The sequence below is a fragment of the Bos javanicus genome, chromosome 2 (assembly GCF_032452875.1).
Source record: "Bos javanicus breed banteng chromosome 2, ARS-OSU_banteng_1.0, whole genome shotgun sequence".
NCBI lineage: Eukaryota > Metazoa > Chordata > Mammalia > Artiodactyla > Bovidae > Bos > Bos javanicus.
Window position 1 is genome coordinate 18,282,132 of NC_083869.1, and position 22,590 is coordinate 18,304,721.

General features: G+C 36.0%; 1 protein-coding gene and 1 long non-coding RNA gene across 5 annotated transcripts in view; one reads left to right on the top strand and one right to left on the bottom strand.

Moving 5' to 3' along the window:
- The window catches only part of TTN (titin), a 275,391-nt gene that overhangs the window by 142,246 nt on the left and 110,555 nt on the right, over window positions 1-22,590 (top strand). Inside the window, exons 162-214 of one of the 2 annotated variants that reach the window (XM_061434167.1) lie at window positions 1,726-1,800; window positions 1,917-2,000; window positions 2,117-2,191; window positions 2,341-2,424; window positions 2,536-2,619; window positions 2,725-2,808; window positions 2,920-3,003; window positions 3,087-3,170; window positions 3,380-3,463; window positions 3,623-3,700; window positions 3,812-3,895; window positions 4,011-4,094; window positions 4,208-4,291; window positions 4,407-4,490; window positions 4,605-4,688; window positions 4,802-4,885; window positions 5,001-5,084; window positions 5,200-5,283; window positions 5,397-5,480; window positions 5,572-5,655; window positions 5,771-5,854; window positions 5,968-6,051; window positions 6,167-6,250; window positions 6,366-6,449; window positions 6,562-6,645; window positions 6,757-6,840; window positions 6,952-7,035; window positions 7,145-7,228; window positions 7,340-7,423; window positions 7,534-7,617; window positions 7,701-7,784; window positions 7,918-8,007; window positions 8,138-8,221; window positions 8,346-8,429; window positions 8,563-8,640; window positions 9,030-9,113; window positions 9,570-9,686; window positions 9,961-10,038; window positions 10,244-10,321; window positions 10,535-10,618; window positions 11,598-11,681; window positions 11,917-11,997; window positions 12,483-12,560; window positions 13,015-13,128; window positions 14,610-14,678; window positions 16,536-16,616; window positions 17,516-17,590; window positions 18,194-18,283; window positions 18,722-18,784; window positions 19,115-19,204; window positions 20,941-20,991; window positions 21,542-21,943; window positions 22,113-22,391. In XM_061434167.1, the coding sequence (XP_061290151.1) occupies window positions 1,726-1,800; window positions 1,917-2,000; window positions 2,117-2,191; window positions 2,341-2,424; window positions 2,536-2,619; window positions 2,725-2,808; window positions 2,920-3,003; window positions 3,087-3,170; window positions 3,380-3,463; window positions 3,623-3,700; window positions 3,812-3,895; window positions 4,011-4,094; window positions 4,208-4,291; window positions 4,407-4,490; window positions 4,605-4,688; window positions 4,802-4,885; window positions 5,001-5,084; window positions 5,200-5,283; window positions 5,397-5,480; window positions 5,572-5,655; window positions 5,771-5,854; window positions 5,968-6,051; window positions 6,167-6,250; window positions 6,366-6,449; window positions 6,562-6,645; window positions 6,757-6,840; window positions 6,952-7,035; window positions 7,145-7,228; window positions 7,340-7,423; window positions 7,534-7,617; window positions 7,701-7,784; window positions 7,918-8,007; window positions 8,138-8,221; window positions 8,346-8,429; window positions 8,563-8,640; window positions 9,030-9,113; window positions 9,570-9,686; window positions 9,961-10,038; window positions 10,244-10,321; window positions 10,535-10,618; window positions 11,598-11,681; window positions 11,917-11,997; window positions 12,483-12,560; window positions 13,015-13,128; window positions 14,610-14,678; window positions 16,536-16,616; window positions 17,516-17,590; window positions 18,194-18,283; window positions 18,722-18,784; window positions 19,115-19,204; window positions 20,941-20,991; window positions 21,542-21,943; window positions 22,113-22,391 (4,914 nt within the window). The remainder of the gene's footprint in view (window positions 1-1,725; window positions 1,801-1,916; window positions 2,001-2,116; window positions 2,192-2,340; window positions 2,425-2,535; window positions 2,620-2,724; window positions 2,809-2,919; window positions 3,004-3,086; window positions 3,171-3,379; window positions 3,464-3,622; window positions 3,701-3,811; window positions 3,896-4,010; window positions 4,095-4,207; window positions 4,292-4,406; window positions 4,491-4,604; window positions 4,689-4,801; window positions 4,886-5,000; window positions 5,085-5,199; window positions 5,284-5,396; window positions 5,481-5,571; window positions 5,656-5,770; window positions 5,855-5,967; window positions 6,052-6,166; window positions 6,251-6,365; window positions 6,450-6,561; window positions 6,646-6,756; window positions 6,841-6,951; window positions 7,036-7,144; window positions 7,229-7,339; window positions 7,424-7,533; window positions 7,618-7,700; window positions 7,785-7,917; window positions 8,008-8,137; window positions 8,222-8,345; window positions 8,430-8,562; window positions 8,641-9,029; window positions 9,114-9,569; window positions 9,687-9,960; window positions 10,039-10,243; window positions 10,322-10,534; window positions 10,619-11,597; window positions 11,682-11,916; window positions 11,998-12,482; window positions 12,561-13,014; window positions 13,129-14,609; window positions 14,679-16,535; window positions 16,617-17,515; window positions 17,591-18,193; window positions 18,284-18,721; window positions 18,785-19,114; window positions 19,205-20,940; window positions 20,992-21,541; window positions 21,944-22,112; window positions 22,392-22,590) is intronic. The other variant, XM_061434175.1, reaches the window with a different exon arrangement.
- Window positions 18,998-22,590, bottom strand: part of LOC133257839 (uncharacterized) — a 149,027-nt gene continuing 145,434 nt past the window's right edge. For all 3 annotated transcript variants that reach the window (XR_009739713.1, XR_009739712.1, XR_009739714.1), the window contains one exon: window positions 18,998-22,374. This is a non-coding gene — a long non-coding RNA (uncharacterized LOC133257839). The remainder of the gene's footprint in view (window positions 22,375-22,590) is intronic.

Genomic DNA, 22,590 nt, shown 5'->3' on the forward strand with positions numbered 1-22,590 from the left:
TCCCCTAGGATTTAAATATCAGAAATACTTTCAGAAAACCATGACCTAAAGAAAATAAAATATTAAATTCACTGTGGAACTGTTCTGTGTGTAATATCCTCTCTGAAACCATCTGAAACCAGGGCAGTTAAAACCAAAACCAGTTAGAGTTAGAATTCTGCCCTGAATAATTTATTTGCTCCTCTCCTTGTCTTTTATTTTTAAAGAATCTTAAGTTTTCCCATTTGGAACATTTTCAGATTAATTAAAACATGAAAATGTTTTAGAACATCCAAAATGACAAATTCTTCAAAATGCCCATGATATTCTATGATTTGAAGAATATCTGAGCACTTCGACACTATTTTTTCAGTCTAGAATTTTTAGTTGTTCTCCTTTCTCCTAAAAACAATTACCCTTTTAAAGTACCTAATGTCAGGGTACAAAATAAAGCCATTTCAGATAAGAAAGGAGCTTTTTTGTTTTCCCCAAACTAATAGCAAAAGGTACATTGTTAATTATTCAAAATTTAGGGTTTTTTCACCTAAAGGTAAATTTTTATAACCTAATTTTCTGTACTCCTACCATTCAAAGAAATAAAATTACTAGCATTGATACTGTCTGAGGTGACTAAGAAAACAGCTCCTGATAATCAAACATTCATACTATTTCCAAAGAATCAGATTCAGGGAGCAAGGAGGTCACCCAGTCTGGAACATTCCTGTAGGTGGGTTACGAGTAAAACTCTTCACTGCTCTTCGTCACTTTGAAGTACAATGCATTAATATCTGTAAAGTGCCTGAATCTCCTGAAGAAGTTGTCCCTATAAAGAAAATACTCATGGCTGGTCCTCCTGAAATTGAAACACCATCCCCTAAAGGTATCATTTATTCTGTCGTCCTTCCTTCATTTAAGGAAGGAAATACTCATGACTAGTCCTCCTGAAATACGCATGGCTAGTCCTCCTGAAGTTGAAACACCATCCCCTAAAGGTATCATTCTGTCCTCCTTCCTTCATTTATTTAACATATGCCCATGTGTATGGTGGTAGGGAGAAGGGAAATAACAAAGACAAGATTTCGCTCCTTTCTTCAGGACTTTATCCCTCATCCAGTTCTTGAAAGAGGCACCCTTATAGTCATAAAGTCACTTTGGTTAATGTCATTAAGGTCTCCACTGACTCCTTAACCTCTAAGTAGAATACTAACATCTTCAAAGTAGCTGAAGCTGTGAAAGAAGTTTCTCCTGAAATGAAAGGATCTAAGGATGTTCCTAAAGAGCCAGAATGTCCACCTGGGAAAGTTGCACATCACCTCTGAGAGATATTGAAGAAATTGTCCACCCTCAGTTCTTAAAACTGTTTTTCTAATGTTCTTCCTAACTCCTGAATGTAAACATACCATCTTTAAAGCACTTGAAGCTCCACAAGAAGTTCCCTCTCAGAAGAAAACGTGTGTGACCATTCGTATCAAAACAGAAAATGCTTTTATTAAAAATATTCATTCAACACATATTTCATAAGGAGGGTCTAGTGTCATAGCACCTCAACTTGTCGCTAGAGAAGGGTGAGCCCATCTTCGCAAGGATGCTATTAATACTAATCCCATTCAACTTAGATGCTTGGTGGGGCAAGGGGACAACAGGCAGAGAAGAGATGTCTAGAAAACTACATTTGCTTACTTAGCGTGGTTACTGTTTTCATTAGTCATTTTAACTCCTAAATGTGAAATACTAATATCTTTAAAGTGCCTGAAGCTGCTCAAGAAGGTGTTCCTGCAAAAAGAGTTCCTTCCAAAAAAAGAGAGCCTCCATCAGTTAAAGGTACAAGTTCCCATGCCCTCAAATTCAAGAAGAAATAGCACTTGTAGTCTTGAAAATATTTTGCTGTTCCTATTGACCTTTGAAACACTAAATGTTGAAATACTGATTTCTTAAAGTGCCCAAGACTCTCCAAGAAATTGTCCCTGAAAAGAAAACATACGTGGTTCGTCATGAAAAGGCTGAAGTCCTTGCTGATGAAGGTATATGTTGCCAGAAGCTCAGATGTTTGGGAAAATGTCTTTTCCTATATAAATGTGTTTCCTGTTTGCGTTCATTCTTGTGACTCCTAAATGTGAAAATATTAATATCTTTGAAGTGCCTGAGGTGCCCATAGAAGTTGTCTGGGAAAAAGTCCATACTCTCCAGAAGCTTGAAGTTTTATCTGTCAAAGGTACATCCTAACAGCCCCTCAGGAGGGAATAGGGAGGGCTGTGGAAAGAATTGCCTTGCTAGCCTCTAAAGTGCTGTTGCTATGTAAACGTGATTCTTGTCTGTGTTGATCCTTGTGACTCAAATGTAAATTTACTAATATCTTCAAAGTGCCTGAGGCTCCCAAAGAGGTTTTCCCTGAAAAGAAAGTGCCTGTGGCACCTGCTAAAAAGCCAGAAGCTCCACCAGTTACAGGTACTTGTCTTGGATCTTAGGCTTAAGGAGATAAAACTCATCTGCTCTTGAAAATATTTTGTTCTCGTGGTCCTATAACTCCTAAATATAAATTTACTCATCTCTTTTAAGTGCCTGAGGCTCCCAAGGAAGTTGTCCCTGAAAAGAAGCCACCAGTGACACCCCCTAAAAAGCCAGAAGTCCCACCTGCTAAAGGTATTTGTCACTGATCTTAAAAAGACATAATGCTTCTGCTCTGGAAAATACTTGTTCCAGTGAACTGCATAGCTCCTAAATATAATTTTACTAATGTCTTTTAAGTGCCTGAAGCTCCCAAGGAAGTTGTCCCTGAGAAGAAAGTGCCTGTGGTACCTCCTAAAAAGCCAGAAGCTCCACCTGTTACAGGTACTTGTCACAGACCTTAGGCTTAAAAAGAGATAACCCCTCTGTTCTTGAAAATAACTTGCTCCAGTGCTCTCATAACTCCTAAATGTAATTTTACTAATATCTTTTAAGTGCCTGAAGCTCCCAAAGAAGTTGTCCCTGAAAAGAAAGTACCTGTGATGCCTCCTAAAAAGCCAGAAGTGCCACCAGCCAAAGGTAGCTGCCTGCATGTTGCTGTGTTTGACAATGTCTGTCTGTCTTCACTCAGTCTAATCCTGAAAACACTAATCTCTTTAAAGTACCCGAGGTGCCAAAGGCAGCTGTGCCAGAAAAGAAGGTGCCTGAAGCTATTCCTCCCAAACCGGAAAGTCCTCCCCCTGCAGGTAATGGCAATACTGTACATACTGGGAAGGAAATAATTGCTCTTTTAGCTAGAAGAAATTATGTGTATATATCCCACTATATAAAGGTAATAAAATTCTAAAGAAAAAAGAGGTTTGGGAGTTATCCAAAATATCTTGGTGTATGATTGCATGATACAGTCATTCATTATTTCCACCTTTCTAAACACAAATTATGAATATTTTTTAAGTGCCTGAAGTGCCGCCAGAAGTCATCCCTGAAAAGAAAGTGCCTGTGGCTCCTCCTAAAAAGCCAGAAGCTCCACCAGCTAAAGGTATTTATCCTTCCATGTTGTGGGTCACCTGTTTGGGGGGCTGGGGAAAGGGTGTTTAGAAGTATCCGTCAGTTTTATAAATGGTATTTGCTTGGGCAAGTGTGTTGTCGATATTCCCATTTGATAGTTTCTAACTAATAGATACTAATATCTTCAAAGTTCCTGAAGTTCCTAAAGAAGTTGTGCCTGAAAAGAAAGTGGCTGTGCCCAAAAAGCCAGAAGTCCTACCTGCTAAAGGTATTTATTCCCACTGCTGTGTTAAGAATGTATATTGTCTTGTCTCTTCATAATCATTGTAACATATACCTTCAAATTTCCCAAATTCTTAAACTACTAATATCTTTCAAGTGCCTGAGGTGCCCCAAGAAGTTGTCCCAGAAAAGAAAGCTCCCAAGGCGCCACCCAAAACACCGGAAGCCCCACCTGTCACAGGTACATGTTAGCTCTGACCTCATTCTTCAGAAGAAATGTCTCTTCAGGTTTTGAGTGTGATTCAAGCCCATTGCTATTCATTGACCTAATCATAAAACTACTAATATCTTTCAAGTGCCTGAAGTTACCAAGGAAGTTGTCCCAGAAAAGAAAGTCCCCAAGGCACCACCCAAAACACCGGAAGCCCCACCTGTCACAGGTACATGTTGACCCACAACGTTCTTCAGAAGAAATGTCTCTTCAGGTTGTGAAGATGATTTTAGTCCACTACTATTCATTAACCTAACCATAAAACTACTAATATCTTTCAAGTGCCTGAAGTTCCCCAAGAAGTTGTTCCAGAAAAGAAAGTCCCCAAGGCACCACCCAAAACACTGGAAGCTCCACCTGTCACAGGTACAATTTAGCTCTGACTTCATTCTTCAGAAGAAATGTGTCTTCAATTTTTGAGGATGATTTTAGTCCATTGCTCTTCATTAACCTAACCATAAAACTACTAATATCTTTCAAGTGCCTGAAGTTCCCCAAGAAGTTGTTCCAGAAAAGAAAGTTCCCAAGGTGCCACCCAAAAAACCGGAAGTTCCACCTGTCACAGGTACATGTTGACCCAGAGAACATTCTACAGAAGAAATGTCTCTTCAGTTTTTGAGAATGATTTTAGTCCATGCTATTCATTAACCTAACCATAAAACTACTAATATCTTTTAAGTGCCTGAAGTTCCCCAAGAAGTTGTTCCAGAAAAGAAAGTTCCCAAGGTGCCACCCAAAAAACCGGAAGTTCCACCTGTCACAGGTACATGTTGACCCACAACATTCTTCAGAAGAAATGTCCCTTCAATTTTTGAGGATGAGTTTAGTCCATTGCTATTCATTACCCTAACCATAAAACTACTAATATCTTTCAAGTGCCTGAAGTTCCCCAAGAAGTTGTTCCAGAAAAGAAAGTCCCCAAGGCACCACCCAAAATACCGGAAGTCCCACCTGTCACAGGTACAATTTAGCTCTGACTTCATTCTTCAGAAGAAATGTGTCTTCAGTTTTTGAGGATGATTTTAGTCCATTGCTCTTCATTAACCTAACCATAAAACTACTAATATCTTTCAAGTGCCTGAAGTTCCCCAAGAAGTTGTTCCAGAAAAGAAAGTTCCCAAGGTGCCACCCAAAAAAACAGAAGTTCCACCTGTCACAGGTACATGCTGGCTCTGATCTCATTCTTCAGAAGAAATGTTTCTTCAGGGTTTGAGTATGATTCAAGCCCATTGCTATTCATTAATCTAATCATAAAACTACTAATATCTTTCAAGTGCCTGAAGTTACCAAGGAAGTTGTCCCAGAAAAGAAAGTTCCCAAGGTACCACCCAAAACACCGGAAGCCCCACCTGTCACAGGTACATGTTGGCCCACAACATTCTTCAGAAGAAATGTGTCTTCAGTTTTTGAGGATGATTTTAGTCCATTGCTCTTCATTAACCTAACCATAAAACTACTAATATCTTTCAAGTGCCTGAAGTTCCCCAAGAAGTTGTTCCAGAAAAGAAAGTCCCCAAGGCACCACCCAAAACACTGGAAGTCCCACCTGTCACAGGTACAATTTAGCTCTGTCTTCAGTTTTTGAGGATGATTTTAGTCCATTGCTCTTCATTAACCTAACCATAAAACTACTAATATCTTTCAAGTGCCTGAAGTTTCCCAAGAAGTTGTCCCCGTAAAGAAAGTCCCTAAGGCACCAGCCAAAAAACTGGAAGTCTCCCCTGTCACAGGTACATATTGGTTCTGACCTCATTCTGCAGAAGAAATGTCTCTTCAGTTCTTGAGAATAAGTCAAGTCTATTGTTCTTCATTAACCTAATCTTAAAACTACTAATATCTTTCAAGTGCCTGAAATTACCCAAGAAGTTGTCCCAGAAAAGGACGTTCCCAGGGCACCACCCAAAAAACCGGAAGTCTCACCTGTCTCAGGTACATGTTGACCCACAACGTTCTGCAGAAGAAATGTCTCTTCAATTTTTAAGAATGATTTTAGTCCATTGCTCTTCATTAACCTAACCATAAAACTACTAATATCTTTCAAGTGCCTGAAGTTCCCCAAGAAGTTGTTCCAGAAAAGAAAGTCCCCAAGGCACCACCCAAAATACCGGAAGTCCCACCTGTCACAGGTACAATTTAGCTCTGACTTCATTCTTCAGAAGAAATGTGTCTTCAGTTTTTGAGGATGATTTTAGTCCATTGCTCTTCATTAACCTAACCATAAAACTACTAATATCTTTCAAGTGCCTGAAGTTCCCCAAGAAGTTGTTCCAGAAAAGAAAGTTCCCAAGGTGCCACCCAAAAAAACAGAAGTTCCACCTGTCACAGGTACATGCTGGCTCTGATCTCATTCTTCAGAAGAAATGTTTCTTCAGGGTTTGAGTATGATTCAAGCCCATTGCTATTCATTAATCTAATCATAAAACTACTAATATCTTTCAAGTGCCTGAAGTTACCAAGGAAGTTGTCCCAGAAAAGAAAGTCCCCAAGGCACCACCCAAAACACCGGAAGCCCCACCTGTCACAGGTACATGTTGGCTCTGGACTCCTGCAGAAGAAATGTCTCTTGAGTTCTTGAGAATGATTCAAGTCCTTTGCTCTTCATTAACCTAACCATAAAACTACTAATATCTTTCAAGTGCCTGAAGTTCCCCAAGATGTTGTTCCAGAAAAGAAAGTTCCCAAAGCACCACCCAAAAAACTGGAAGTCCCTCCAGTTTCAGGTATTTTTCACCCCAGTCCTTTTTCTATAGAAGAAATACCTCCTCTGCTCTTGGAAGTACTTTTAATTCATTGACCTCTTTAACCTAAGCATAAAACTACTATCTTTTAAGCGCCTGAAGTTCCTCAAGAAATTGTCCCTGAAAAGAAAGTGCCAGTGGCACCTGCTAAAAAGCCAGAGGCCCCACCTATTACAGGTACCTGTCATTCACCTTCGATTTAAGAAGATAAAACTCTTCTGCTCTTGAACATATTTTGTTCTGGTGGTCACATAACTACTAAACATAAATTTACTAATATCTTTTAAGTACCTGAGGCTCCAAAAGAAGTCATCCCTGAGAAGAAAGTACCTGTGATGCCTCCTAAAAAGCCAGAAGTCCCACCTGCTAAAGGTATTTGTCATGAAACTTAGGCTTTAAAGCACATAACTCTTCTGTTCTTGAAAATATTTGCTCCATTGTTCTCATAATACTAAATGTAATTTTACTAATATCTTTTAAGTGCCTGAGGTGCCAAAAGAAGTTGTCCCTGAAAAGAAAGTACCTGTGATGCCTCCTAAAAAGCCAGAAGTCCCACCTGTTACAGGTAGCTGTCACTCACCTTAGATTTAAGGAGATAAAACTCTTCTGCTCTCAAAAGCATTTTGCTCTAGTGCTCCCACAACTTCTAAACGTAATTTTACTAAAATCTTTTAAGTGCCAGAGGCTCCCAAGGAAGTCATCCCTGAGAAGAAAGTACCTGTGATGCCTCCTAAAAAGCCAGAAGTCCCACCTGCTAAAGGTATTTGTCACTGATCTTAGGCTTAAATGACATAACTCCTCTGCTCTTGAAAATAATTTGTTCCAATGATCTCATAACTCCTAAATGTAATTTTACTAATATCTTTTAAGTGCCTGAAGCTCCCAAAGAAGTTGTCCCTGAAAAGAAAGTACCTGTGATGCCTCCTAAAAAGCCAGAAGTGCCACCAGCCAAAGGTAGCTGCCTGCATGTTGCTGTGTTTGACAATGTCTGTCTGTCTTCACTCAGTCTAATCCTGAAAACACTAATCTCTTTAAAGTACCCGAGGTGCCAAAGGCAGCTGTGCCAGAAAAGAAGGTGCCTGAAGCTATTCCTCCCAAACCGGAAAGTCCTCCCCCTGCAGGTAATCATGAAACTCTCCAAACTAGTATTTTTAAAAAGAAAAACTCTCTTCTGAGCACTGTAAAAATCATTTTACAAAATGTTTCATATGCTTGAGTCAGTTCTAGCATTCAAACAAGCTTGTGTCTTTAAAGTGTATGAGGAGCCTGAGGAAATAGCCCCAGAGGAGCCTCCAGTTGAAGTCGTAGAAGAGCCAGAGCCTGTTCCTGCTCCTCCTCCGAAAGGTACTGGCCAGCTGCTATGCAGCCTTAGCCAATCTTTGCCCTTCTTGTCCCCCAGATTCTAGGCGTTACGACTTTTATTGTTTCTCACTCTTCTTCACCGATTCTAAAACATAAATCATAATATCTTTAGTGACCGTCCCACCTAAGAAACCTGTCCCGGAAAAGAAACCACCCGCTGTTGTTGCCAAGAAACCTGAACCACCACCAGCGAAAGGTATTTCCCACTGCCACTGCTTCATACAGAAAAATGTGTCTCTAAAATGCTATGTTCCACTGCTCAGCTTAATGATTTCCGTATGTCATTGAAACAATGAGCTAAATACTAATATCTTTTTAAGTGCCTGAGGTGCCCAAGGAAGTTGTTCCTGAAAAGAAAGTGCCTCCAGTGGTTCCCAAGAAACCAGAAGTCCCGCCTCCTAAAGGTACTTGTAACTGTCTACTGTCTAAGAGAGGTGGATACAACCTCTAGCTCTTGAAAAGCATTTTGTTCTGTGTAAATGTGATGAATGTTTTCACGTGATTCTTCATAATGTTAAAATACTAATATCTTTAAAGTGCCTGAAGTTCCAAAAGAAGTTGTTCCAGAAAAGAAAGTAGCTGTTCCCAAAAAGCCTGAAGTCCCACCAGCTAAAGGTACATGTCACTAACCAATAGATAAGCGCTCACTCTTGGTTTCACTTCCAATAGGAAAGCCTTTTGTTTGTCAAATATCTTATATTAACAACTACCAACCTAGTATACTGGCTGTTTAGAGTTTTCAATGTTTTTAAATAGCATCATTGATTGAAAAAAAAAAAAAAAGACTGGTACGTTTGTTGTAAGTATTAGAAGAGTTTTCTAACATGGTTTTGTTGATGTTAATAGGCTTTGTTTTCTTCCGACCATGTGGATCCAAGAACAGATCACTGGCCTCATTGTGAATTTTGTTCATGGATCTGTCCCTGGGTTATTTGAACTAGATATGGTATAAATTTCATGTACTTCTCAACTACCCAGAAGTAAAACTAACTCTTTCTTTTAAGTGCCAGAGGTACCAAAGAAACCTGTCTTGGAGGAGAAACCAGCCATCCCTATTCCTGAGAAAGTAGAGTCTCCTCCTCCAGAAGGTACATGTAATGCTGTTTATGAGCTTACCACTTTTGACTGTTTTTAATGTAGGCCTTGTTCCTCTTCTAATTCAGTATCTCTTGGTCATTTTCTGTCATTTAATTATTTGTCTTACTTCACGGTTCTTAATTAGCTCCAATCTTAAATCCATTTGAGGTCCATAGTCAGCAACTACACTGGCCATCATAAGCTGTGTTACATAAAGCTTCTCTAATGCACACACAAAGCGGGACAGGTGAACTAATGACTATAAATGACATTAAACACTAAAGGGTTTTTCAAACATTCAAAGCAATGGAAACAGAAATCAGTCAAACAAGATGGATTTCATCTTAATATAAGTGATGATATTAGTAGAAACAAGGGAAGAAATCAAGATGACTATTGTGTTTCACATTTGTGCATTTTAGAATACTGTTCCACACATTCAATTAAAATTAACTATATCTTTAAAGTTTATGAAGAACCTGTGGAAATTGTTCCTGAAGAAGAAGAGCCAGTTCCTGTTGTAGAAGAGGAAGAGCCCGTTCCTGTTGTAGAAGAGGTGGAACCGGAAGCCCCCCCACCAGCAGGTACAAGACAAGATTCACTGAATGGAAGAATACACCATTTGATTTTTTATGTCTATTATTTATCTTGTTTAAGGCAAACATTTCAGTCTTCTATTTCCTTCTTTAACATTTGACCTTATTGGCAAGAACAAAAGTCAGTTGCACACATAAAGCTTTTGTCCTACAGACACAATACAGCATAGCAAAGAAATAAGTGTTATCTTTTTTATTCATTCATAACATTAATCTTTTCATTGTAATCATTTGACTCTAAAAGAAATCCCTATCTTTCAAGTGCCTGAAGAGCCCAAGAAGATTGTTCCAGAGAAGAAAGTTCCTGTCATCAAAAAACCAGAACCTCCACCTCCTAAAGGTACTTACAGTAAAATAAATATTTACTTCTTTTGTGTGTGTTGTCAGAAATTTGGCACTCTTTCTTGTTTTATATTGTGCTATATTATGTGCTGTATGATGAACTGTCATCTGTATGTTACAGTTCTGAGCAGACTTGTCAAATTAATGTGTACATATTGCATCTTGCAATTTTATATTATTAAATACTACTAATATCTTTAAAGTACCTGCGATGGCAAAGAAAGTTGTCCCAATGAAGAAAGTCCCAACTATTAAGAAGCCAGAAACACCAGAAATTAAAGGTATTCACATCATCATTGACATTATATTTTTTTTAAGTATTCTGATATCTTCAAGTGGAATCCAATAAGTTGTCTTCAGTGTTAGGGACAAAAATGTCCTTATTTTGCTTTCATTAATTTTAATGCTGCTCTTTGATTATAAGTTCTTTATTCTTAACTCTTTTTCCAATGTCTTTAAATACTCTTTCTAAAATAAAACTGATATCTTCAAAGTGTCTGAGCTGCCCAAGAGACTTGTTCCAGTAAAGAAAGAACCTGAGCCTGTTACCAAAAAACCAGAAATCCAGCGAGTAAAAGGTATCTACCGTGAAGAAAGAAAGAATGTATTTATCTGAATGCTAAGCATCTTAATAGTAGTTCTTATAATAAAAATATGAAGTATAAGTTTATGCAAGAACAGATTTTACAGAAAAACAGGGGGAAATAATGAAGGCAAGGAGAAAATAAGACAGACAAACAGGAGAAACCTAGCTTATCCTGAAAGATAAGGCTGGATGTAATGATGCCAGTCATGTTTTGGAGTTCTTTGAATGCTAATATAAGGCATGTACTTTAGTCTGTGGGCAATAGGCTTCAGTGGTGTATAAATTAACAGGAGTCGAGCTTCAGATAACTGGCAGAAGGTCAAATTCTTAGAAGAGGACAATAATAGAAAAGAGCCATTGCAATTTTTAAGGTCTTCAAAAATTGAGTAAGATCAGTGGTGACAGAAATGGAAAGGATTGGATTTAAGAGAAGTGGAGATTGAGTGGGTGTCTATTCTTAAAGTAATGAAGGAAATAGATGAGCCCAAAATGATTATAAGAGTTGAAGCTAGGCCATGAGAATGGTTCACTGAACCCCCAAACTAATATTAGAAAGAAGGCAGTGAATATATGTTTTACATTTCAAGTATGGAATTTGAGAATATGCATCTGGAACTTAGGAGAGATTGGGGCCAGAGATGTAGATCCATAAGTCATTACCATGGAAATAAGAGTTGAGAATGGAGTGATTGCTCAAAAAATGTAGATTCAGTTTTTAAAATCATCAAAGTTAGACCAGTGGAAAACATCTATATTTAAAGGCACACAGAGGATGAGAAATAAATGAAGAAGTCTGCAAGGACTTATTTATGAAATTAGGATGTCCAAAAGGGTGCCTTGCCTCTAAAGCTGTTTTCCCCACCGAGTCTTATAAGATGAAGTACTGTACCCATGTATTCTTTGCCTGCTCTTTGCAGTATCTTGTACATCTTCTAAATTCTTAATAGTAAACAAAATCAATATCTTTAAAGTGCCTGAGGTTCCCAAGGAAATCGTCACAGAAGAGAAAGTGTCAGTTCCTATCCCTGAAGAACCAGAAGCTCCACCTGTACAAGGTACATGGCTGTGCTCTAAATCTTGGAAAGATGATAGTCGTCTCATCATCTTGCTTTGGTTGTAGATGGATCTTTTGTGTTTATCTGTTGCCTGTCTTATGTAGTATAGTTATTGGCATTTTGAAATCTTCTGAAGAATATGTTCTAGTGTGTAACTAAGTTGATACGTTGAAACTCAGCAGTCACAGTATTCTACTCTGAATTCAGTCTAAAATAAAATACTGTGTTTTTTAAGTTGAAGAGTCGCCTGAGGAAATAATATATGAAGAAAGAGCATCCATAACCATTGGTAGAAAAGAGACTCCCCCTGTTGAAGGTATATATATATGTATAAATATAAAATTTTTAATCTCTTGAAAACTCCTATTAGAAATACAAAAGTATTTATAGGCTAACATTCCTTCTTGAAATTATATGTAAAAGCATTCTAGCACATATTTGACTTGTTTGTTTTTCAAATCATTAAACGTCTTTTGAAGTATAATCTTTGATTATTCGTGATTGTAATTATAAATTCCAAAAGATACAGTTTACTGAGGCAAAACTGGAATCATTGCATTGGATCTTCCAATGATAACCCAACATCAGATTTTAAAAATCATTTCATTTGCCATCAACATACATCAAACAGTAGAAAGCTTGAATATAATAAAATAGAAATATTAACCTCTTTTTCTATGTAAGTGAATATGTATATTTTTGTTTCTGTGACTGTCATCTTTGCATCTGTGTGAAATTTGTATGAGTCTTGTGAAGAACTTTACATTACAACCTCTTATCCTTTGTCAACATTCTCTAAAGAACGTGAAATTGAAAAGTATGTTAAACCTGAAGAACCCGAAGAACCTGAACCACAGCCGGAAGAAACACCAGTACAAGGTATTCAGTTAGTTGGACTTAAATCTTCATCACCATATTCTTCCTCTTGATATATATGTATATGTTTTACGTTGTTCGATGTGTACAGCATGTCTCTCTTCACCTGTATGTAAGGTATTGTTTTAAATGTGCATCTCTGTCGTCTGTGTTCATGTGATTTGTACTATTTATTTCATGTCAGTGTGGCTTATATGGATGCTTCCTTTGTCATTTTCATTAGTGCTTGTGCTGTACTTGTTATCTATGTACAGTGTTGATATTCTTACGTTTTATGTTGAACATTTTTATGTTTTATGTTGGATACCAACATTATGTATCCAAAAAAGCAAACTTCTTACTTAAATATGCTTCTTACTTCTTACATAAGTATCCTTATATTTCTGCTGAATATACTGTAAGTCCACATACCAGTCGTTGTATTCATATACTAATACTCCTGAAATACTCTTTTAAGAACCTGAACCTGAAAAGAAGGTTATTGAGAAACCAAAACTCAAACCAAGGCCCCCAGCTCCTCCTCCTGCTCCACCTAAAGAAGATGTAAAGGAGAAAATATTCCAGCTTAAAGGTATAAAATGATACTTGCAAAGTTTTATTAACCTGCTCCAAACTTCCATCCAAACATCTGAAGTGGTGCTTGCAAGAAATGTATTTTTAAAATGTGTACTTTTGGACATGATCATGCTGGGGGATTTCATACAGACTTGTATTTTATGCTGCCCCGGGTGCGTTGTCAGGCCATGCTTGCTGCCCAAAGTGTCAGAAAGTGCACCATGGTTAGCTTCATCCTGACCATCTGGATGCAGGGGCTGTCCAGCTAACTTTCTCATGCAGAGTGGGGTGAAAGGGTTTTCTGATTTCAAAGTGTGATTGCTATGCATATCTTTGGGATCTTGTGCATGTGAAATGTAGAAGAAAACTTAGCAGGATATTTTTAATATTGCACTAATGAATTTACATAAAAGCCAAAACTTTGTCCTTAAAGAATGACATATGCTTTAAAATATACTATAGGCATTATATTTATGGGATCCAATAGCTGATGTGTTCATATACCATGAAAAGAAGGTATATGAACAACTCATCACTGCTTCCCTACTTTTTTTTTTTTTTTTTTTTTACAACTTGATAAAAACCCAGCTGTGTTCTGTGATTGTTCCCCTTGTTAAACTTTCTTTCATTCTCTTTGCATTTAGATTTTTCTTTGAATTCAGTATTCTTAGGCTTTCCTTGTGGCTCAGCTGGTAAAGAATCTGCCCGCAATGCAGGAGACCTGGGTTCAATCCCTGGGTTGGGAAGATCCCCTGGAGAAGGGAAAGGCTACCCACTCCAGTATTCTGGCCTAGGGAATGCCAGGGACTATAGTCCATGGGGTAGCAAAGTGTCAGACATGACTGAGTGACTTTCACTTTTACTTTGAATTGATTCAATATTATTTAATTCTTAAAATAACATCTTTAAAAGCTGAAAAACTAGCAAAATTGTATCATTCTTTCTATTTTTAACAAAATGTTGTCTATTTGTGGTGTCATGAGATTTCCCCATTTAAAATAATCTAGATATAATCTTAGGTGAGCATTTTTCCCTTACCTACACATGTACACAAAATCAGAGTTTTCCATAGGAAAGCTTGTTTCTTGCCTCTCTGCAACACTCCTGGCCTGTAGGGAGAGTCTTTGGCATTTTAAATCAGACATAGAAAAAGCGAACACTTCTTAAAAGGTTACCCATCTGTTGATTAACATTTTATGAAGACACACACTTAAATATGTTTCCCTTCTTGTAAAATCTATATGCAAAGGAAGATTTCTTACCCCTGCAAAGAGTAAAACTTATCTTTCTTCTCAGCCAGACTTTAACTTACTACTCCACTTTGGAGTAAAACTTGAATCTGTTTTCATGGTTTGAACGCTTCTTGTATGTTCTTCAGTGGCTGTTCTTGGCTGTTATTAATGCTTTTGGGTATAGACAATAAAGCAGGTATTTAATAATTTGCTTCAGATCAGTCTAAATAAACAAATAATAAAAGTAAGATCATCTTCTTTAAAGCTGTTTCAAAGAAGAAAGTTCCTGAGAAACCTGTGGTTCCAGAAAAAGTGGAGCTTACACCTCTGAAAGGTATTTCAACAGTCTAGAAAATGCTCATATTCAGTATCCCTTGCTCTAACTCCTTGCTCTTCCTGCTGTCTTCAGTGTTCTTCTTTTTCTTCTTCTTTCCTTTAAAAAAAAAAAATCAGAGTAGTCTCACTGATTTCTTGTGTTTTTGTAGCTTTTATAGTCATGGTTCATGAGTGTTGCTTTCATTGTCTCTCATCAGTTTCATGCATTCATGGATAGTTGTTGTTTTGTCTCATCTACATATATCTTTTTGCATTTTCCTAAACTAAAAAATAGCAAATTTTACTGGTTAGCTGACATTAATATCAGGACACATCTTAGATTAAAATGCTGAGAGCTAGCAATAGAAAGCCTTGCGATTTCACTTGAAGAACAGTATTTTAGCCAGTGTTATAAGCACCAAAAATAAGTCCTGTTTTCCTTCTGTACTGTTAATATGATTCATAGGGATTTCCTTATCGCGTTCCTATCACTCTCTTCTCAGGGACTCCAAAACATTCTCTTGGGTGTACAGATCTCATGTTGTAGGGAAGTTTCTTTCTCCCCGCAGGTCATTTTTTCACAACGCATTTCTCTTTAAACAGTATTTTTCCCTATCTAAGCTTGGACTGAAAAGAAAAATAAATGAATCATAAAGGTTTATAAAACATCTATTGAAAATAAAATTGTTCATTTTTCCAGTGAGCAGAGTAGGGAACAGTGTTCTATTTAAGTAATTAACACGTCCAGACTCATAAGTTAAATCTATTCCTGATTCACTCTGGGATTTTGGAAAAATCACCCATCTGAATATATATTTCCTCATTTATAAAGCAGAGATTACAAATTAGTGTTGCTGTGGATGTTAATGTGGATGCAGAGGATGTAATAATCCTCTGTAAAGCCACGCAAACGTTAAATGACGTGCAATGACATATTCATATATAATGACTTTAAAAATAACTACAATGGTGTGTTCTACACCTGAGTCTCATACATAAGATCTTAAAAATGAAATAATAATATGGAAAAACAGATACAAAGATACATTTTCACTATATTCATTAGATAAGTAAATGATATTACTGATGGAAATTAAATGCATAAGCCTCTCTCCAGCTTGATCAATGAAAATGGTTTACATTACAAATACTGGTAACTCTAAAATAATTATCATGGATAAAAACATTTAATATTTGTGAAATTTTACTTAAAATACTTGACAGGAAAAATATTTAAAATGAAATATTTACATATTTGCTCTGTATGTTTAAAATTTCAAGTAAGAGTTAAGCACATCTATCTTTGTCACATAAAATGAAAGTTATTTAATAAATTGCAAATGTCTTATTTAAAACACCAAATGTGAAACTTTATAGAAATATCTAAAAATTCAGATTGTTTAAGTATTTCTCCTTTCCCAAATCAAGTTCATAATCCATATTATTTGGCTTTCTTCTCTCGTTAGTGGAGAAGATTTGAATAATGTCATTCATGCCTACTATAATTAATGGTCGGGGGATATCAGTGTAGATTTGAACAATCTACAATTGCATATTGGGGCAAAGATGCTGTCAAGAACCTTGCATTGAATGAAAAATCCACAAAGTCAATACAGAATAATATCTTCTACACCCTTTTAAGGTGAATGAATATATTTGCCTGAAGTTAATGCAATTGAATTTCATCACAAGGTTATATAGATCTATGCAGAGGAAACAACTTGTGTGTTCTTGCTTTTAAATTCTGTGATATTTATATGCAACAAGAATTATTACTTATGCATCATGGTTAACTAGTTTTGAAAGAGACAGTTTCTTGTTGAAATTTTCTTTTTATATGAATTTACTTCAAAATTTAAAATCATATTTTTTTAAGTGGCTGGAGGTGAAAAGAAAGTTCGCAAATTACTTCCTGAACCTAAACCTCAACCAAAGGAAGAAGTTGTTCTCAAAAGCGGTATAGTATTTTTCAAACATTGTATCAGCTTCAAATAACAAAAAAGAACTTGAAAGCTTACAAAATACTTCTGTTCCTTGGTTTTCTCTTAATTAGATTCCTAATATATCAAAATTCATTTCTAGTTGCTTTGAAAATTAAATATGATCACTTTCACATCTTTTTAAAAAGACAGAAATTTTGTGAGCATTCAGAGTATCTTGAAATTTACAACATTAATAGACATGATTAAATTGATAATATTCTAAACTAATAACAATGACTATAGCTGCCATTTTCATAATCATTATGTAGTAAAATACACTAAGCCTATTAAATACTCTAAATTACACCAAATGATTTAAGCCTAAACTCAAAATTCAGTTTTAAAGTGTGACACAGGATTACCACAACTAATAAATAACATTTTCTAAAACCTGAGCATTTCTTTCTACTAATAAAGTATTAAAGAATTAGAAACAAGATATTTGAATGAAGAATCAAATTCTGACTTTCCCTCCACATAGAATTACTTATTTCTTGGCTACATTTCTTTGGCCATCTCCACTTCTGTTAACTTTGTACTTATTTAAATTCTTCTTTTCTCATTAAATTATAACACTGAATTATTAGAATTTTTTGCTCTTCAGGTTATTCATTTTGTGTTTGGATATTTCTGCCATGGATTTGTCTCTGAAGAGACTATCTATATAAAGTGACTCTGAGTGCTGTTTTAATTACCTTAACAACACTTGATCTTTTTCTTAACAGCATTTTTAATGTAAAAGCCAGTTTCCCGGTGCGCTTGATCTCATGCTTTTCACTTTCCTTGCTTTGTACGTTATTTGCATTCATTAAGCTTATTCAACATCTTCATTCATTTGTCTTGGTTTACATATAAACCTTTTTGTCTTTTTAAGTTCTAAGAAAGAGGCCTGAAGAAGAAGAACCTAAAGTAGAACCTAAAAAAGTAGAAAAAATTAAAAAACCTGCAGGTAGGAATCTCAGTAAAAATCTGTGAAATTATCTTTTAACAAAATTGAGATTTAACAAAAGGTTTATCTTGTAAACATAAATGGAGTTAAATATAAATGTAGCTTCATATTTCATCTGTCTATGTTTTCCATTGTCTGCTTTCTGTTTAAACATTTTTATAGTATTAATAGTTCTCAAATCCATTCATGCATTTCCATGCACTTCATCATCATTATTGTTATTATTATTTGTGAAATAATCAAGTTGGCTGCAAAATAACTTCATGGGAAGGTGTCAGAAATGTTTCATAAAATTTGGGGCTTTTAGTGGGCTGATTTTTATGTATTCTCAAAGAGTATATTTGCTATTTAAGAAGTGATTTAGAAAGGGAGAGCTCACTAATGGGGTTGGGAGGCAAATAGGTGAAATAAGAGAAAGAAAAAATAAATTGAAGCAGAGTCAAGAAGAGAAAACAGAAATTAATTGATAGAATATAAGGGTTTTCTTTCTAAAGTCAACAACAGAGCTTCAGAAAATAGTTTGATCTAATTATTTCAGATTAGCTGATTTCTAAGGATTCAAATCCTAAAATAACACTAGAAAATCATCCTATTATCTTAAAGTGCCAGAACCACCTCCAAAAGCTGTGGAAGAGGTTGAAGCACCTCCAGCTGTTACCAAAAAGGAAAGGAAAATTCCAGAACCAACAAAAGGTACAAACTTCCAGTTGTCTCTAAAAATACAAATATGCATCAATTAAAATATCATTACACTGGCATTAAGATTTGAACACATGACCTCTACTCCTCTTACCAGCTTAATTTTCTTTACAATTCACTCTCAGGTGCAGTTGCCTCATGCCCATCCATTTGTTACATAAATTACTGAGTTTTAAAAACTAAGAAAATTGTATTTATGGGCAGTGAGATGAATAATAACATTAGAAAATCAATAAACCTGACTTGCTGTATTTTCTAAGTACTTTGTTTAAATGTAAGAATAAACTTGGGTCAAGTATTTGACTTGGTGACTGTTTGTGTATAAATTCTAGTATCTTCCAAGATACATTAAACCTGTCCAATTTTGGTTTGACTTTGTGAAAAACTTCAAAAACTCTGTGATAACTTGCTTATTACTATGAATTGTTTTAGTGCCTGAAATTAAGCCACCAATACCTCTCCCTGCCCCTGAACCAAAACCAAAGCCTGAAGCAGGTAAGCAAGCTTATCCTCAATATCAACAGCATATACCTTCATGTTTCACACAAACAATGTATAGTTAATAAGAAAAGAGGAGTAAAAGTGTGCATGCATCAAATGATTTCTAATGCCCCAATGTCTTAGATTATACTGTTATATTTTAATATAATGTCACATATTTTCAAATATGTTATTATCTTGTATATAGATGTTATTATAATTAGAATATATTGTTCTTTGAAAACCAGTTTATTCGATTTTAAAATTCATCAGGGGAGGCAAATAGGCAAATGGGTTTTAGGAAGTGACAAACGATACATTAATGCAATGAACATCTTTTTGCAGAAGTGAAAATAATCAAACCACCTCCCGTGGAGCCCCCACCCACTCCCATCGCTGCCCCAGTGACGGTGCCAGTAGTTGGAAAGAAAGCAGGTAATTATTCTGTTGTTTTCTTTTTGCTTGTTTGTTTTGGTGGCTTAATGAAAACTTCATTAAAAATCAAGCTTTCTTTTTGTTGAAACAAAGCATCATTTCAATTGTGGGAGCTTATAAATTAATGATTAAATTTTCTTTATCTGCTACCCTGTACCAACCTACTTTCTCATCATGGATGCATATTGTGCAATTGAAATGTGTAATTTTGATTGAAATGTGTATTTCTGCAAAGCATCGTTTATTTATATGCTTTTGAGATTAACTAATGAATATATTCAAAGTTAAGACATATAGATATTCTCTAAGGACATACATATAGGAATCCCATAGAGATTCAAATTTCCCATGTGCCCTGTAAAAATCATTTCTCACTTTTTAAAAAGACTGCATTTTGGGATAAAGAAAAAGTTCTGGAAATGGATAGTGTTGATGGTTGCATAATATTGTGAAGTATTTAATGCAACTGAATTGTACACCTAAAAATGGTTAAACTGGTCAGTTTTATGTTAGGTATATTTTACCACAATGAAAAGAAAAAAAAAGGACTGCATAGTTCTGCCTTTAAATCTATATAAGAATTTAGATCAATAATAATTTTCTTAAATGTACTAACTCAGTATCTTAGGTACAAACTTAAAATACATATTAGTTGAACTACTTAGGAGATAATCTCAAAACCAAAATGATTTGACATGTATAGATCGTTGATAAACATATGTCCTAACTATTTGATCTTTGGCTACTTCCTTCATTTCTTTAAATTTTAATTTCCTAGTCTGTAAAATCAGAATACTTAATAACTCTACTTATTAAAACTATTATGAGGATTAACTATATGCAAAACTTTTAGCACAGTGCTTGGTACATAGCAAGAAATATTTGGTTTTTTTATTATGTTTAATAACATGAGGATATACTGTGTTCTTTCATCTATGGTTTAACTTTAATATTATATAACATATGTTGTCACTGATATGGTTTGGGCATTATTCTTTTAAACTTTTATGATTTTTATGTGATACTTTTTTTAGTTCAGAAAAAGATAAGAACTGCCATTGAGATAATTAAGTATGTGTAAGAGTACAGCTTTTCTCACATCCCCAGGGTCTGACACTAAAGAACTGGTTCTACAATTTATACTGCCCCATATTAATTGAATTAAACTCTTAAGTGTGGGAACTGTCTTGGTTTTGCCTTAGTTCATTGTCTAATTAAGGGAAATCGTCAAAGAATTCGTACCTTTGTAGTACACAGACCCTTTCTTTTTCTGGAGTCTTCCCTGGATTTATTTGCCCAGCTTAATAAAGAAAGGCTTTGGTAACTTCTGGGTTATTTCCCTTTTGCCTACATTGATTCCTTGTTGACATAAAAAGGTATTTCCTTGATTCACAAAACCAGCACGCACATTAACATACAAAATATTTTACACAGCTAGGTAAGAGTAAAACTCTTCCTCACAAGGTAAGAGTAAGCCTTCCAGAAATGGGAGAATTACTTGCTGAAGGTAATTTTTTAATCCTAGAAACATTGGCAATTTAGCGTGGTCACAGCATTCAGAATATGCCTTGCTGGAAATATCCAGATATTCTCAGTAAAAGTCACATAAATAAGTCCAGTTTTTCTTCATGCATTCATATTTATAATAAAGAGCATTATTCAGCCCACATGGTTTACTACTAAGCATGAAATAAGTCTGAAAATTGTTTAAATCCTGGGTTTTATTTTTATTCCAGAAGCCAAAGCACCGAAAGAGGAGGCTGCCAAGCCAAAAGGTCCCATCAAAGGTAAGATTCATTTCCCTGTACCTGAGTTGTAAAACCTTTCACTCTTTGGAAACTTTACATTCAAGGGCAGTTTTCTGTTTAAGGGGGAACATTTCAAAATTTATATCAATCTTTATGATTTCTAATTGATTCTGCAAAAACTAGTATGTCTTTTGATACCACAATGAATACACCTCTAGTATTACTCAAGTGGATATTACATATGTAACATATACACTTTAGGATAATGAACCTTACAAGTTCCAAGTTTCATTCTCCATATACATGATATTTATACATGATAGATAAAATAATGAGACATTAATCTGGACGTTATACATTTGGCTTTCAAACTTGAGAAAATGAGTGTTTATTACCCATGGATTCCTTTTGCCACCTCATTTTCTTTCTGAAAGAAAGCAGGATAAATTCAACTGACCTCTCAGTTGCCTCATCTTTAATTTTCCCCTCTTGTCTCATGGTCACTGGTTTTACCCAGCAGACAGCCAGGTATGCACTTTCTGACCCTTATGGAAATGCCAATTCAACTTTTGATTTTATTTTGAATTAGGTGTAGCCAAAAAGACTCCTTCACCAATAGAAGCTGAAAGGAAAAAGTTAAGACCAGGAAGTGGTGGAGAGAAGCCGCCTGACGAAGCCCCATTCACCTACCAGCTGAAGGCTGTGCCATTGAAGTTTGTGAAAGAAATCAAAGACATTGTCTTGACTGAAGCAGAGTCAGTTGGCTCTTCTGCAATCTTTGAATGTTTAGTCTCCCCGTCCACTGCAGTTACAAGCTGGATGAAAGATGGTAGCAATATCCGTGAGAGCCCAAAGCACAGATTCATCGCTGATGGGAAAGACAGAAAGCTGCATATCATTGATGTTCAACTTTCTGATGCTGGCGAATACACCTGTGTTCTACGTCTGGGAAATAAGGAGAAGACCTCCACGGCTAAACTGATTGTTGAAGGTAATTTCCAGTCTTCTGAATATGGCCCCCATGAAGTGTTAACACAGTAAACCTCCATAGCAATTTTTATTGTCCCTTAAACAAAATTTATTCCCAAGTTTTATCTCAATGAAAATATTGTATGTATTGAAAAGTCTCTGCCACTTCTTAATATCGCAATTCTCCATAGAACTTCCCGTGCGTTTTGTAAAAACGCTTGAAGAGGAAGTCACAGTGGTCAAAGGACAGCCACTGTACTTAAGCTGTGAGTTAAACAAAGAACGTGACGTGGTCTGGAGGAAGGATGGCAAGATTGTCGTGGAGAAACCCGGCAAAATTGTGCCCGGCGTCATCGGCTTGTTGCGGGCTCTGACCATCAATGATGCAGATGACTCCGACGCTGGGACATACACAGTGACTGTGGAAAATGCCAACAACCTGGAGTGCTCATCCTGCGTGAAAGTAGTAGGTCAGTACTTCTCTGGGAAATAAGTTCTACTTACTATTAAGAAAAGGGAAGCGAGATCTTCAATTTCCAGTATCAGAATATCAGCAGTCTTACACCTTACCTAACAGGGAGAATATCAAATCATAGCAGACTAATTATGTCCAGTTTTGAGGATTTTTTGCTATTTCTGAAATTTACTAAGGAAGTTTTTGTATTGCTT